The sequence below is a fragment of the Alosa pseudoharengus genome, unplaced genomic scaffold (assembly GCF_046254945.1).
Source record: "Alosa pseudoharengus isolate Yale_2024_CS ecotype anadromous, Long Island Sound unplaced genomic scaffold, YU_APseudo_1.1 YU_APseudo_1.1_scf_17, whole genome shotgun sequence".
In the NCBI taxonomy this organism is placed as follows: Eukaryota; Metazoa; Chordata; class Actinopteri; order Clupeiformes; family Clupeidae; genus Alosa; species Alosa pseudoharengus.
Window position 1 is genome coordinate 19,164,234 of NW_027468640.1, and position 14,934 is coordinate 19,179,167.

At 43.7% G+C, this 14,934-nt stretch overlaps 1 protein-coding gene across 2 annotated transcripts in view; it reads right to left on the reverse strand.

The window, feature by feature from the left end:
• Window positions 1-264: 264 nt before the first annotated feature.
• Window positions 265-14,934, reverse strand: part of ltb4r2a (leukotriene B4 receptor 2a) — a 45,050-nt gene continuing 30,380 nt past the window's right edge. For both annotated transcript variants that reach the window (XM_076288819.1, XM_076288818.1), the window contains exons 2-5: window positions 11,927-12,600; window positions 5,689-5,889; window positions 4,914-4,957; window positions 265-1,802 (exon numbers count right to left, since the gene is read on the reverse strand). In XM_076288819.1, the coding sequence (XP_076144934.1) occupies window positions 1,454-1,802; window positions 4,914-4,957; window positions 5,689-5,889; window positions 11,927-12,589 (1,257 nt within the window). In that variant the 5' untranslated portion in view covers window positions 12,590-12,600 and the 3' untranslated portion in view covers window positions 265-1,453. The remainder of the gene's footprint in view (window positions 1,803-4,913; window positions 4,958-5,688; window positions 5,890-11,926; window positions 12,601-14,934) is intronic.

Genomic DNA, 14,934 nt, shown 5'->3' on the forward strand with positions numbered 1-14,934 from the left:
TTTGTATTGATCAGGGGTTATAGTCTCTAGACTGTTCCCAACATGTAATTTTTATCAGAGGGAGAGCAGAGAGCAATTCATGACTACTAAGTACATACTGCATAGGTATTACTGATGATAATAATAATGTGCTTGCTGCTAAGGAACCAGTTTCCCCTTTAGAATGGGAGCCAATCTCTCAGTTGTTAAGTGCTGTTTGACACAGCAACCTGGGCTGTGAAATACAGCAATGAGGTTGAGCCATATACTTGCTTATTCTACAACTGTTCTCCCACTATTTGGGATTTATTCAGACAGTATACTAGTGGGTTATACATATTCTCTTTTGGTACTTACTATTAATTAGTAAGTAGAGATCAAGGCTTACTAGGTCATTATTAAGATTATATCAAGAATAAAGGCCTAATTCGTCATGAACAAGAAATTTGCGAATACACGCCCAACAAATGATTAATGTTGCCTAACACATGCCTTACAAGTCACTAATACAGGCATTAATTAGGTATGTATTAGTGGCTAACATGTGAACCTTAAAATAAAGTGTTACCATAATTCTTTACCAGTTCCAATTTCCCAAGATGACTCCTGACTCCGCACTGCTGAAGTCATATCTGTCCCCATGAGAATATACAGACAAAATGCCTCAAAATAAATATTCACCAGAGGCCAAATAAGCTATGGGATAGATAGAGGAACTCTTACTATCCAACCTGGCAAACTCCAAACATTGAGTCATAGAAGCACTTGAGCAATCACTTACTCAAGTTAGCGAAAGCTTCAGACAGTGGTGATAACTCAACAAAGTCTTACCACCTTCATCAATCTGTACTGTAGCTCAAAAACAAATCTGGGCCTGACTTGCCTGATTGGCACTATATCAGCAGCTGCTAAGAAGGCTTTCTCACCTATGGGCAACTGAATGCTGCACGTTGGTGTGAGCTGAAGGCTCTCCGTGGTGGCCAAATACTGAACCATAGATTGATGAATACCATGTAAACCACATCATGCAACATTGTACCCACAATTGTCAAAACAAAGGAAATGTCCACTCCAAGAACATGACGTAAATGGTTTAAAGCGACCACATGCCATGTCAACTCATGAAGCCACAAGTACGCACAAACAGCACACATGCAGACACACACAGACAGAGTGCTGGTACTTCTACTATTTGACGACAAAAGAATGTTAACACAGCACCGAACAACTCAACCACCCCCCCCCACACACACACACACACACCCACACACGGCCACGAAGTCTGAAGAGGTATGTTCATTGCTTGTCATAGGTATTCAAATTTGTATTATTCCTAATATTCAAATTCTTTTAAATCTTTTGAGATTCTAAAGCTTTCACTAAACTCAATGCACTGACTGCCCCAACGAAAATAGGCAAAGCATGCCCAGTTGACAGGGTAAAGAAAAGCGCTTCAGGCCCATGAGCGTCTCTCTCATTTCCCGTTGCTTTGCTGCCCACTGACGCGATTGTGGGTGTTGGCGTGGGCGCTGGTGGTGGACTCTGACTCCCTGAGCTCCGTCCCTTCTTCCCCGTCATCATCCTCGGTCTCCAACGCCTCCTTGGCTTTCTTGTCCTTGTCGCGACTCTCGCGGCTGTTCTGCCGGCTCTTCCTGGAGGCCTCCAGGCGGCCGGTGGCCTCGAAGAGACGCGCCATGAAGCCCAGGCCCTCGCGGCGCATGTACGACTTGCCGGCGAAGGTGTAGAGGAGCGGATTCACGCTGCTGCTGATGAAGGCCAGAGTGGACGTCAGTGTCCGGCCGGTTTTCCAAAACTTGTTTAGTCTGGAGAGATAAACAGAGGTGATGAGAGAGAGCCGGGTAAGGGAAGGGGAGAGTGAAGGAGACAGAGAGGGAGGGAGAGAGAGAGGGAAAAAAGTGTGCGTGTGTGTCTGTGAGTGTGTGTGTGTGTGTGTGTGTGGGAGGAAAGGATGAGGGAGTCAGAAAATGAGCAAGAGAGAGAAAGAGGGATGGGTGATTGAGAGGGAAAAAGTGTGTGCATGTCTATGGGAGTAAGAAGAAAGTGTGGGTGGGGAGAAATGGAAGCGTCAGTGTTCCGACAGGGAGACTCAATTCGTCATTCATTCATTACTTCCGACCAATCACCAGTCTGCATCAGTCCTTATAATGGACTTTGCACCTGCTTGTTGCTTTCAGGTGCCGATTTTCGATGTTCCGTATCCATGCTGGGTAGCTAGTTATTCACTTCGCCAAATCTTTTAACATGTAATGCAGTCCCAGTAGCTTACCTTACGTTCGCTTTCAAACTGTGTTATTATCTCAGCGGACGCATCACCAAAGTCTCAGGGTTTCCACTAATGTAGTAGCTGTCGTAAACGCCGGAGAGTAAGGTATGCCACATTGCCACTTGTTCGGGTTGTCTTATCAACGGAAGGAGTGTTGTCACCCTAGTCTCGTGTTAGATTAGTTGCTTAATGATGTTAACGCTTGTGTCGCTAATGTTACAATGCAATATGGTTGCTAAACTTTTCTGACGAAAATCGTTGGACTTACGCTGTTACCACAAACACACGGAACCTTCTTAAACCTCAGTTGTTCCAGTTATCGACACTCGCGATGGTTTCCATGCCATGACACAGCTTTGCTGATCAGTTGTGTATGGAAGGCCAACAGGGCTGTGACGATGTGGGGTTTGGCACCCCCACATCGCAAAATAGTGCTTAACCATTTGGTCAATGGTTCAAACAGTACAATTGCTTAAGACCAATGTCAAAATATATATTTGGATTTATTGATTGTGCTTTAGTGTATTAACAAGGTTTTTCAGTCTATCTGGCATGGTGCTCATTCAGAGTGGGGCTGGTAATTGGCCAGCAGGCAGATTGTTAATAGGTACACCTGACTTTGATCAGGGGGAGGAGCTAACAGAAATTAGTACAGGGCTTTAGGAGGACAGGGAGGTCCTCAAAAGGAGAGATGGCTGAAGGAAGAGGGAAGCTGAGAGTCTCTCTCTCTGCTCTCAGGTGTTATAGTTTCATGCGGGGTAGAGTGTGTGCACATGTTTGGAGATTTTGGCTAATAAAAAGTTATTTTTATATAACTAAGTTTTTCACATTTTCGGCTGACTTCATTTTCTGGACCCTGCTCGGACTACATTCTCACAAGGGCCAAAAGTACTCTTTCTTGCTGGCTGCAGTGCACTGCTCTGTTTTCTCAGCAGTGACTGCAGTTTCAGGAGACAGGATGTTAGTTTGCAGAGATGCAGATTACGGTAGGCCTGTTGGTCTTGTCTGCTGGGCTGTACTAAATGTCATTAACCCATAATATTTCCTTGGGTCTGCTTTAGCTTCATTCTGTTGCAGGATGTGGCTTGCTCATGGAAACATTCATCACATTTCATTAGGGGTCGTCCTTAAATCGGATTTAATCTGTCTTCTAATCATGTACTTTCTTTTGCAAATGTCTGGTGGTGGTCATTATTTAAATTTAATCATACTTTATTCATCTCTTCTTTGCCTCGTTTGTGCCCAGACTTTGGCTCGGTCACATTTGTGCAGACGGCGCCTTGTGCACAGTGTCCGGGTGTTTGTGGGTTGTCTCATTAGTACCGCCATTCGAATCAGACCAACACGGGCCATTCGAATCAAGCCAACACGTGCCATTTGAATCAGGCCAACACGGGCCATTTGAATCAAGCCAACACGGGCCATTTGAATCAAGCCAACACGGGCCATTCGAATCAAGCCAACACGGGCCATTCGAATCAAGCCAACACGGGCCATTCGAATCAAGCCAACACGGGCCATTTGAATCAGGCCAACACAGGCCAGTCAAGGTGGATGTGTGTGGGTGCTGGGTGTGTGGGTGCTGGCTGTGCGGGTGTGGTTGGGCTGGAGCTTGGCTCCAGCATGGTGTGAAAAGAATCAGGCCAACTCGCTACTACATCCTGCTGCACTGTACCTGAGCATCTGCAACTGCAGGCTCTATTCCCCTGCACTGAACCTGAGCATCTGCAACCGCAATCTCATTGCCCTGCATGTCGTTATTTAACAACATCTGCAAGCTTGATTCCCTTCCATTGCATCAAATCCAGTGCTGTAATTACGTGGGAGCCAGAGGTAGCCAAGCTCCCATAGAGTGAGGACTGGCTCCCATGAAAGCAACAAAGTCAAAAATCTGAGGGGGTCTCTCATATCTGAAGGTGTCTGGCATTGTAATTTAATCTTAAACAACCGCTCATTATCCATCCCTGTGCGATCTCTTACCATTACAGACCATCTAAACATTTCTGGTGGGTATCTTTATTTCTTATTCTTTGGGGGTATAGGCTCCACCCCCTGCCATCTCATTCCGGCAGGATCTGCAAGGGTCTGCACACTCAGTGACCTGGACCGAGGATGGGGCCTACGCCAAAGACTATATTATTGTTGCTTATGTCTTTTGTGTATCTTTTGATGGATTAAAACATGTGTTAACTTTCATTATACCTTCCCAAGTCTTTCTGATAGAAATAAAGGGATGGAGGGAATCGGAGAGGGGAGGGGCAGAAAGAGAGGATGACAGGAAAATAGAGAGGTTGAGACAGTGTCCATTTTCATTTCATTCATCCTCATCCTTTTCTTTCATCTTACCCTTCTTCAACATTGCATTCACTCTATGAAGAACGCTAGCTTTTAAATGATTGTGCTTGTTTTAGTTTATATTTAATTTCACAGCTGGAATAAAAGTAAGATTTTCCCAAATGGCAGTTTGAGAGATTGACAGAAGCAGAACAGTATAGTATTCAGCTTACAAAAAAAGAATGTTTTATGTCCACATGTATAAGAAGACTCTCTCTCTCGCTCGCTCTCTCACACACACTCTCTCTCTCACACACTCTCTCTCTCTCACACTCACTCTGTGTGTGTGTGTGTCTGTTTTGTTTACCATCCCTACCTTTCTTGGAGAGGGGATTTTTCTGGAGCCAGGGCTGCTGCCACCTGAGAAAGAAGGCGATGCCAATGGAAGAGAAAGCCTTTTATATAAAATCACTTACAGCTAAACCTCGCCAGACACTAAGGCTCGCTGCACAATGGCGCCAACATGAGTGTGATGCACTCTGCTTCAATTACTTAGATTCCATTAATTTCAATTCAAGCCATATCAGGACTAAACCCTTTCACTACCGCCATGACGATTATGATTCAGTTTAACACTGCTCAACAAAATCCCTTGTTTATTGTTTATCGATGCTAGCCAGTTGAAGATTGCGTTGGTGGTGTGTTGGCACACTCATGTCAGTGCCAGTGTGTGGCAGGATTAACAGGGTTAACAGATTTATATCACTACGTCTTGATATGCATAGTTGCAATATACAATACAATACAACAAACCCCCCCCACACACACACACACTCTCAAACACACACACACACACACGGACACACACACACACACACGGACACACACACACATGCACACACACACACACACACACACACGCACACACACACACGGACACACACACACATGCACACACACACACACGCACACACACACACAATCACACACACACGTACGCACACACACACACGCACACACACACTGAGGCCCCCTACAGGGGCACTTCAGAGAGAGACCATCAAACGTAAAGTACTGCAAAGGGTCATGCACACAATTCTAGAGGCATCTGTGGATGTAAGCTGCCTTCCATCCACTTGCTTTATACCCACCTGTATCATGTTAATCACGTGGTAGGGTAACCAGAAGATGCCGAACGTGATTACAATGGTCAGGATGAGCTTCTCGCTGCGGATGCGCCGCCGGAAACGCGTCTTTCGTATCCGCCGCAGGATGCACACGTAGCTGGCTATGATCGCGCTGTAGGGCAGGACGAAGCCCAGCACTGTCTCCATGGTGTACTGCAGAACTGTCTGCAGGAAGGAAAATGTTTGGTTACCGCTGATAGTTACACTGACCCAGACCTACATCAGAGTATTATGTATGAGCGCCCCACTGTGGCCAAATGCTGAACTGCAGAATTATGAATGATTCATGATGCCTGTTTTACACCGGAAGCGGGTTTTGTGTGTGTGTGTGTGTGTGATATAGATCAAAAACCGATCAGCCACCCTCATTTACCATCTTAGGCCAGCCGATCAGAGTGTATGCTAGACATGATGAGACCTACAGCTATCTTGGTCACAATTTTAACATCGCTGGAGAATAGTCAGCAAGTGACAGACATTTCACAACAGTATATGAGTAACCTGAATCTTATTGATACATCACCTCTACCTGTTGTCTTTAAAATGCAAGCAGTAAGAGACATAGCATTTTCCAAAATTTATTTTCAAATGTCCACATTCCACAGAAAATTCTACATGAAATGGACAGTAAAACTGTACAGGTGGCGAGGAATGGGCTCTCCCTTAACACACATTCCACAAGATGTTTCATCTTTCAGAGATGGCAGGACGGGTGATTGGGGATCCCCAATTGCATGTGGGCATATACAGCAACAAGACAATCTCATTTAATCACCATGTTGATCACCACCAGACTCACCAACAGCTTCATACACCAGGCTGTTAGGATGCTGAACTCTCTCCCCCCTCCACCCTCTACATAACATCCTGGACTTTGGACCCACAATGGCTGCCTTGCACTACTCCACTTGTACACTTGCACACTTTGCAACTTGTTGTTGTTGTCCTGAAAACACAACACACTTCTGCTGCTCTTACATAACTTGCACCACTATGTCACTTGCTTACTTAGATCAAACAGAACTACCTCAGCCATTTATTGGCCTGACTTTTGCACTATTATATTGACTGTCTAGCACAATTGCACAATTTCAACCCAATTGTGCTGCTCTTATTTCTTCATTGTATGTGCCTTCTTATTTACTTTTTATTGTTTACTTGAATGTTATGTTTGTCTGTGGACTTAATTGGTAAAATATGTCTTGTCTCCACCGTGGGATAGTGAGAAATGTAATTTCGATCTCTTGGCATGTGAAGAAATTGACAATAAAAGCAGACTTTGTCTTTGACTTTGAGAACTGAAGTGGACTTCCCACTCACACCCTGCCGAGGTCTCTGATGCAGTGGTGGAGGACCCATCAGTCACTGTTGAGGCAACTCTGCATCGCAACAACACCACTCATCTGCTCCTGCTCCAGCCAAGAACAGCAAGGCAGACTCTTGTGGAGATTCAGAGAGCCCAAAACATGGAGTACTGGTCTAATTTAAAACTCCAGGGAAAGTTGGCAAAACTGCCCTGCGCAGACCACTCCGTTTCACACACCATCTACAGTAATGCCACCATCGGTGAGGAGATCCTTACCTTCGTAAAAGCCCGCCTTCAGGTTCCCCCCACAAAGAACAACCTAGCACTGTGGTTTCCCTCCAACCATTCACCCCTCTGCATGCTGCATGAACCCCCCCAACATCTGGAGTCAGTAACCCACATAATGAACGCTGTAGCTCTCTTAAATAGATAGATAGATAGATAGATAGATAAATAGATAGATAGATAGATAGATTACTTTATTCATCCCCAAAGGGAAATTATGGTGTTACAGCAGCAATAAATAATATAAACATATATCACACATAAACATACATACAAGTTAAAAAAATAAATACAATTGGATATAGTCTCTGTTAAAGAGGTTGTAAACTGCATTGACTCTCAGCATAAGATTTTTTTCTCACGGCACAAAGGGGAGTTGTAAATAGTTATGGCAGTGGGCAGGAATGATTTTCTATAACACTCCTTGCTACAGCGCAGTTGGAGCAACCTCCAGCTGAAAACACTCTGTTCTTTGACCAGTAGTTCATTCAGTGGATGTGAGGTGTTGTCCATAATGTTAAGGAGCTTTTGCAACATCCTTCTCTCAACAACTAACTCTAGGGGTTCAAGTGTACTTCCAATTACAGAGCCAGCTCTTTTAATCAACTTGTTGAGTTTTTTGGTGTCATTTGCCCTGATACTGGTACCCCAGCAGATGACTGCAAAGAATATGGTACTAGAAACAGCAGACTGGTAAAACATGGTCAACATTCTGCTGCACACATTAAAAGACCTAAGCTTCCTCAAGAAGTATAGTCTGCTCTGTCCCTTCCTATAAACAGCCTCAGTGTTGCACTTCCAGTCCAGTTTGTTATCCAGATGTACACCCAGATATTTGTAGTTTTCCACTACCTCCACCTCTTCCCCCATGATGGAGACAGTGTTCAACTTAGCCCTCCTAAAGTCTACTACCATCTCTTTGGTCTTGGCCACATTTAAGAGTAGGTGGTTGTTTCCACACCATGCCACAAAGCTGTTCACCAGTTCTCTATACTCAGTATCCTCCCCATCCGTCACACACCCAATGGTGTGAAATGGTGTTAAAGGGCTGTGTATCGCCAGACATGACAGACTTGTGGACCTCATAGCTGCTCAGATCCCACGCACAGGAAGAGCAGACCTATAAACACGCTACTGTCCACTCTGAATGGTTTAATTCACCTGCAAACACCTTCTCTGGAATTGCAAACACACAAGACATTATCTCCATTTCTCAGAATGCTAAAGAAGTTAAAATATTTGAAGTGTCATGTGCTTTTGACCTATTTATGGAGGACTCATACTGTACAAAAACTCAGTATGAGTCCAACAAAACACAAATACCAGCCTTTGATTTCTGCCATTGAGAACCTAGGATACAAATGCCAGCTCATTGTGTTAGTGTTTGGTAGCCTAGGTCAGTGTTTCTGAAAGTGTGGTTCACAAGCTATCCCAAGTGGTCCGCGAGCAGATGTGGTAAAATATAATATAGATGAGTTGTATGCAATATTTAACCAACTTGTTGTAAATCCAAACAGTTCTGTCACACTGTCTATGTAGGATATGCCAGTTTAAATCATATGAATCCTCTGACACAATAAGCAAAGTGCAAAGACAATAAGCAAGGTGGTTCAGTGAGTAGGCCTATTGTGTAGGCTAATATACTGTTGAAGTAGGTCTCATCTTTTTTAGCTAGGTGGTCCGTGCGTTTCTTTTTTATTGGTTAAGTGGTCCTTCGTCTGAAAAAGTTTGAGAAACACTGGCTAGGTCATGTACATAGGTTGGCGGTCCGTGGACTTTGCATTGGGGGACTATATAAAACTAAGGCCAAGCAGCTAGTGAAGTACAGTTCCATATCAGCAATTATAGGAAGCATGTTTATTTGGAAGAGACCATGCTTCCTATACCCTTGAATCTGAAAACTCATGATAGATTGCTGAACTGCTTTAATCTACTGGATTATTAAGAAGATTTGATTCCTAATGTAACTTGACTTGTAAAGTGGAATTAGATAAAATATATAAAATGTGTGTGTGTGTGTCTGTGTTTGAAACTTTCCATCAACTTTTCTCCCCCATTCATCTCTTTGACATTTGCTCTGTGAGCACATTCAGGCCTCTGTCATGCATGTGTTGCATTCAGGTTTAAAACAGCCATGTTAGCATTGCAATTATATGTAATGTTAACTTTTGATCTTTATCTCCAGATTTGCGCTCCTGTCAAATAGTGTGCCATCACTCAACAGCCTCTGACAGCTCATACACATGCGTTGCAGTGCTGGAGCACATCCCGTTCACTTTACATGGGCTTACGTCATCCGTTGCCGAACTGAATTGTGGGTCCGTTGCGTCGCGTTGCTCCCGTCGCTCGCGTTGGGAAGTTCAGCTGTTGCTGCACCGACAGACGGCACCAGCCAATCAAATTATGAACAAGCGAACAACAGACGGCACCAGCTAATCAAATTACGGTTATACCTTCATTTGCATAGCTACTGTCGGGAACACCCACTGGCATGCGTTGATGGAACACAACTGTGTGTAGAAGCCCTGAGTGTTGGCACTACAGTTATGTCGATTATGACTAGCAATGTAGTTCAGGATTAAACCGATCCTACCACATCTGAATGAAACCATTAAACAATAACAATGCCACAAGATATCTGAAAGGTGTGAAAGGTATCTCAGTAATAGCAATTATCAACGACTACCGAATGCTACACCTGCTGACCTAAAGTAGAATTAAGCAATAAGCCCCGTCATAGGCCTGTGAAGGTTTCAGTGTTGTCAGCAGAGTATGCCACACATCACAGCAAGCTATGCAACTACTTTGTATGGTACTTGTGTCATCTAGAAGTTAACTAAAAAAGAAAGATTCTCTTTGATGATGCAGTCAGCTTTGTCAGCTCTGACGTGATGCTGAAATAAGGCTGCATTTCTAACCACATCTAAGAGCTTGTGATTTGCAGGCAGGAAATGGAGGGTGTTAGTTGATTTGAGATGTGGTTATGTGGGTAGGGTTGCCAACCGTCCCGAATTGTCCGGGACATCCCGTATTTTTTACTGCAAACTTCTTTTCGCTCTTCTTAGAGAATGTTTACAATGTCAAAATGCACCAACAGCATCTTACATAAGGATGATACTTTGGGTCCTCTCTCAGTCTCCATTATGCAGCAGATCTAACTTGAACGTTATCCTTCAATTTCCTCTTCGGGATCAATAAAGTATCTATCTATCTATCTATCTATCTATCTATCTGTCTATCTATCCTACTCGTTTTATTTGGGAACGCGTCTGAGCATGCGCCAGGTTCCAGCTGGCTTGTCATTGTTGATACAGTAATTGATTTATCCTTTTTAATATGAGAAACTTTTAAAAAGGAAATCATGAGGACAACAAAAACAACGCTAGAGGAGATTGCGCAGTTATCCGGTTCCCACTACTGACCATTTATAAAATGTGAGAGGGCACTTTGACAGGCTGCACGCACTGTGATTTGGACTGTGATAGAATATGAAGAGTAGTCTTTGCATTTGTTTAATGGAATTGGTGAGTCTTGAAGTCTTCAATAATTAGTTTCCCTTAAACTAAGCATTTACGCGAAGCACAATATATGCCAATTGAAACACATTCCCCTCAGAATTGCAAACAAAATATCATCATGTCATTACGTGCTTTTATTTCCAAAGGATTGAGGGTTGTTTATACCAACTTAATAGTATGCTCATCATTGTTAATATTGTGCTATAAATGTGGAACAGTCAAACAATGTTAGAGTTTGTGGACTAGCCATAGGGTATATTTGAATGGAGCTGGCAAAATCTTGAATGTGTAGACAATGTTCTTAAAGTGACAGTGCACCATTATAAATAAATTAAACTGTATCAAATGAAACAGCGTTTTTTTGGGGGAGGGGGGGGAGTTACCCTCATTTGGGGTTGAGAAAGTTGGCAACCCTATGTGTGGGAGACTAAATGAGACTCACATACAAAGATACAGTGGGGACTCGAGGGTGCTCAGAGACACATATCAGATGAAAAAAAAAACAGATATCAGTTTCCCTCTCTTACTCCCTCCCTCCCCATTATTACTCAACACAGATGTTCTTCAAAATAAGGCATTTGTTTCCTTGCCAGAAATAGCACCTACTTCCTGACCAGGAACCATCAAACCAGAAAATGAGGCTGACAGATTAACAGATTTAAGTGATTCAGAAGCTCTACCCTCCATTATCAAAACACTGATCTCTAAGTAATTGATTAGCCATTGCACTATTAGCCCAATCAGTGAGTCAGTGAGGAATTTGGAACTTGTCCTGTGAAATAGAAGAGTTGCATATTTGTGTTCAACAGAAACCTCACTGGGAGCCAAAACTCACCAAGAGAGACATGTCAAGACAGCTCTTTTAACTAGCAACACACACACAAGTTGTACACAATACACACACACACACACACACAAGTTGTGCATGCACACCCAGTGACTCAGTGACAGACAGAAATGCATAGCCTACATACACAAATAGAGAGACAGGTGAACAATAATAGAAAATACAAATGCAAACACACACACACACACACACACACACACACACACACACACACAGATACACACGCACCCTCCTCCCCTCACTTACATCCCTCGGCTGGTGTTCCGGCTCGCACACGTGCCTCACTCCCCCCTCAGAGTTTGGATACTCCTTCACCTTCCGGTACACCAGCACGGGCACGGACAGGGCCAGCACCAGCACCCACACGCCGACCAACAGCTTGAGCACCGTCCCCCGGCTGGCCTTGGCGCCGGCACTCTGGGGCCTCGTGACGGCCAGCAGCCGGTGGAGGCTCATGAGGGTGATGAGCGCGATGGACGCGTACATGTTGGCGCAGCACAGGTAGAAGAGCAGCTTACAGAGCACGGCTCCGAACTCCCAGTCGCTGCGCACCAGGTAGACCACGAAGAAGGCCGTGAGGGCCATCAGCAGGCCGTCGGCGCACGCCAGGTGAAGGATGAGCAGCGTGGTCACCGAGCGCCGACGGGCGCGCGCCAGCACGCTCCAGATGACAAACAGGTTGCCGGGGACGCCCAGCAGGAAGACTAGGCCCAGGATGAGCGCTCCGGTCACTGTGACTGGCATGCTGCTCACGATGCTCTGGTCGGGGTTCACCGAGGGGCCCGAGAGCGTGGAGGTCGTGCCGTTGGGGTGGATTATGGGGGTAAACCACGAGACGGGAGACGGACCCAGGGAGCGAGGGAAGGTGGGAGGCGTGTACTGGACGAAGGACGTGTTGTTCAGGTCCATCTTGCCGGAGGCTGTCGCAAACAGGAAATAGGTTAGCAGATAACAAAGATTTCCTTAAGGTCTCTAAAAGTGTTTTTCATCACTGCATGATATTACAAAGCAGTACAGAGCAAACAAACATGTCCAGTTTTATGTTTTACAAGACATACAAAACCAACAGAAATAAAGTAAAATACAAAACAGAGAAGGAAAATGAAAACCCACCCTCATCACCCAAGTTGGTCCACTCTTATGAATTACTTCAAAGCATAGAATAGATAATACTGTATAGATTAAACCTGAAGGGCCCTTGAAAAGTCTGGAATATGAGTGGGGGGCATGGGGGCCCATCAGGACTGCCTATGCATAGGGCCCAGGATCAGCTCTTACTATCCTGTATAGTTTTTATTATAGGCTACCAATATTCCACTATTCCACAAGGATAGGTTGATAAGTTAACAAAAACAGGAAGGAAGAAATAAAGCATTTGAAATGTATCCCACAATTCCACTAAGAGGCATATTGAACTACTGTATTGTTTACATGTTTTTTCTGCATGGGTCAGCTATCATGTTGTTGTTGATGATTGATTGTGATTTTCTCCTTTACTACACCCACTTCTGAGCAAACAAGGTATAAAGGTTGATCTGTCATAGCCTACTGTTCTTTCTTACACAAAATAACTTTAAATCATATGGTTAACTCTATTAACCTTTCTACTTGTCCCTGTAGTCATAGTGCTAGCTAATTTCGGGCTCATCATTTTCAGCTGGGGACTGCTGATCTGCTGCTTAGAGGCTACTTGTTTTCGGCCTAGGCTACTGCATGCACAGATCAATCTTGAGTTTTGTTATCAATATTTGCATAGTATTTGCAAAGTCTATGAATCGCCATATTGGATGATACAAAAAGGCTAATATTTTAATTAATTTAATATGTTGCTTGCGAATAGGTTGACAACGCTACAAGCCCAATAATTACGCCGCTATAATCATGGCTATCTCTCTTTACCAGTTGCCATTATGTCTGTCTTCTTCTTCAAAGAAGACAGACATAGGAACAGACATAGGAAGCTTGGCATATTTGGCAGCATTTTCCTCCAATACTTTTCGTCTTTTTACCTGGCCTTTTCAGTCCCTCATGGCCTCTTTCTACCATCCATCCTCCCTGACGCTTATCACTATACGGTAGGGCCGGCCCGGCTGGTATCTGAGAAAACTTTTTAGGAAAGACGGGCTATATGGACCCAACCAATTAACTCTTCTTGGGAGGGGAGAACAACCCATGCAGAGGCTGCGGTGTTAGGGATAGAATGCGAACGTGTGTAGCCAGTTTTAAGAGAAGATAGATTAACGTGGCAAATGTCAATATTTTTCCCTCGACCGGCCCAGAAGTGAAGCGGCCCACCGGGAATTCTCCTGATTCTCCCGATTACCCACTCCGGGCCTGCCTTTCAATGAGTTATGGCCCCTGTGTGAGCTCGTTGGTTAAATAATGTATTGGGAAACACACCATTTTTGGGGAATTAATTTTGCTATCTGAAAAAGCACCAAAATCCCCTAGAACTTGAGTTACTCTATTAGCACAGACAACAGAGTATTTCATATAGAGTAAAAGAACATCTGCATAGGGACATGATGACATAATGCACATTTCCCTGCCATATAGGGGAGACCGGGGACAGTTGCAACAGGGGATGGTTGCAACATGTCAATTTTCTCCAATCAGAAACTAGGTAGAGTGATGACACTCACACTGCATATGCTCAGTTGGATGCCCCCCCTAGCAGAGAAAACGCAAGGATATTCCTGAACTGCTCCAGGATTTATTGTTAAAAAAAACTGTTTTTTAGGTATGAAAGTATTTATTTTCTTGAGCTTTGTTTCTGTTAAACTGCTGTCACTGTTTTTGTGATTCAGCTCAAACTTATATGATTTAAATGAGTGATATGTTAACTTTAAGCTACTATGGTTAGTGTCAAGGTCCCCTTGTTTAGCTAGCACATAAGGTTTTATCATAGCTGACAGGAAAGGGGACAGTTGCAACAACTGTTGCAACTGTCCCCGTACAGTCCCGTACAATGCATAAATATGATAATATAAAATATATATTTTTAAAAACATGTTTTACATGACAATAGTCTAAATAAAAGTGAATTGCCTCCCAAATTGTTCCATTCTTCCTATGTCACTAAAGTCCTACTGTATTTTATATCAATTTCAATATTTTACATCTGCACATAAGGTCTACTCATCTAGACAAATCTATAATTGTCATCTAATCAAAGCTAGTGAATAAATAACACTGTAATATTATTATAACTTACATAACTTGTATTTACATACAAAAATAATCATTTTGCTGCA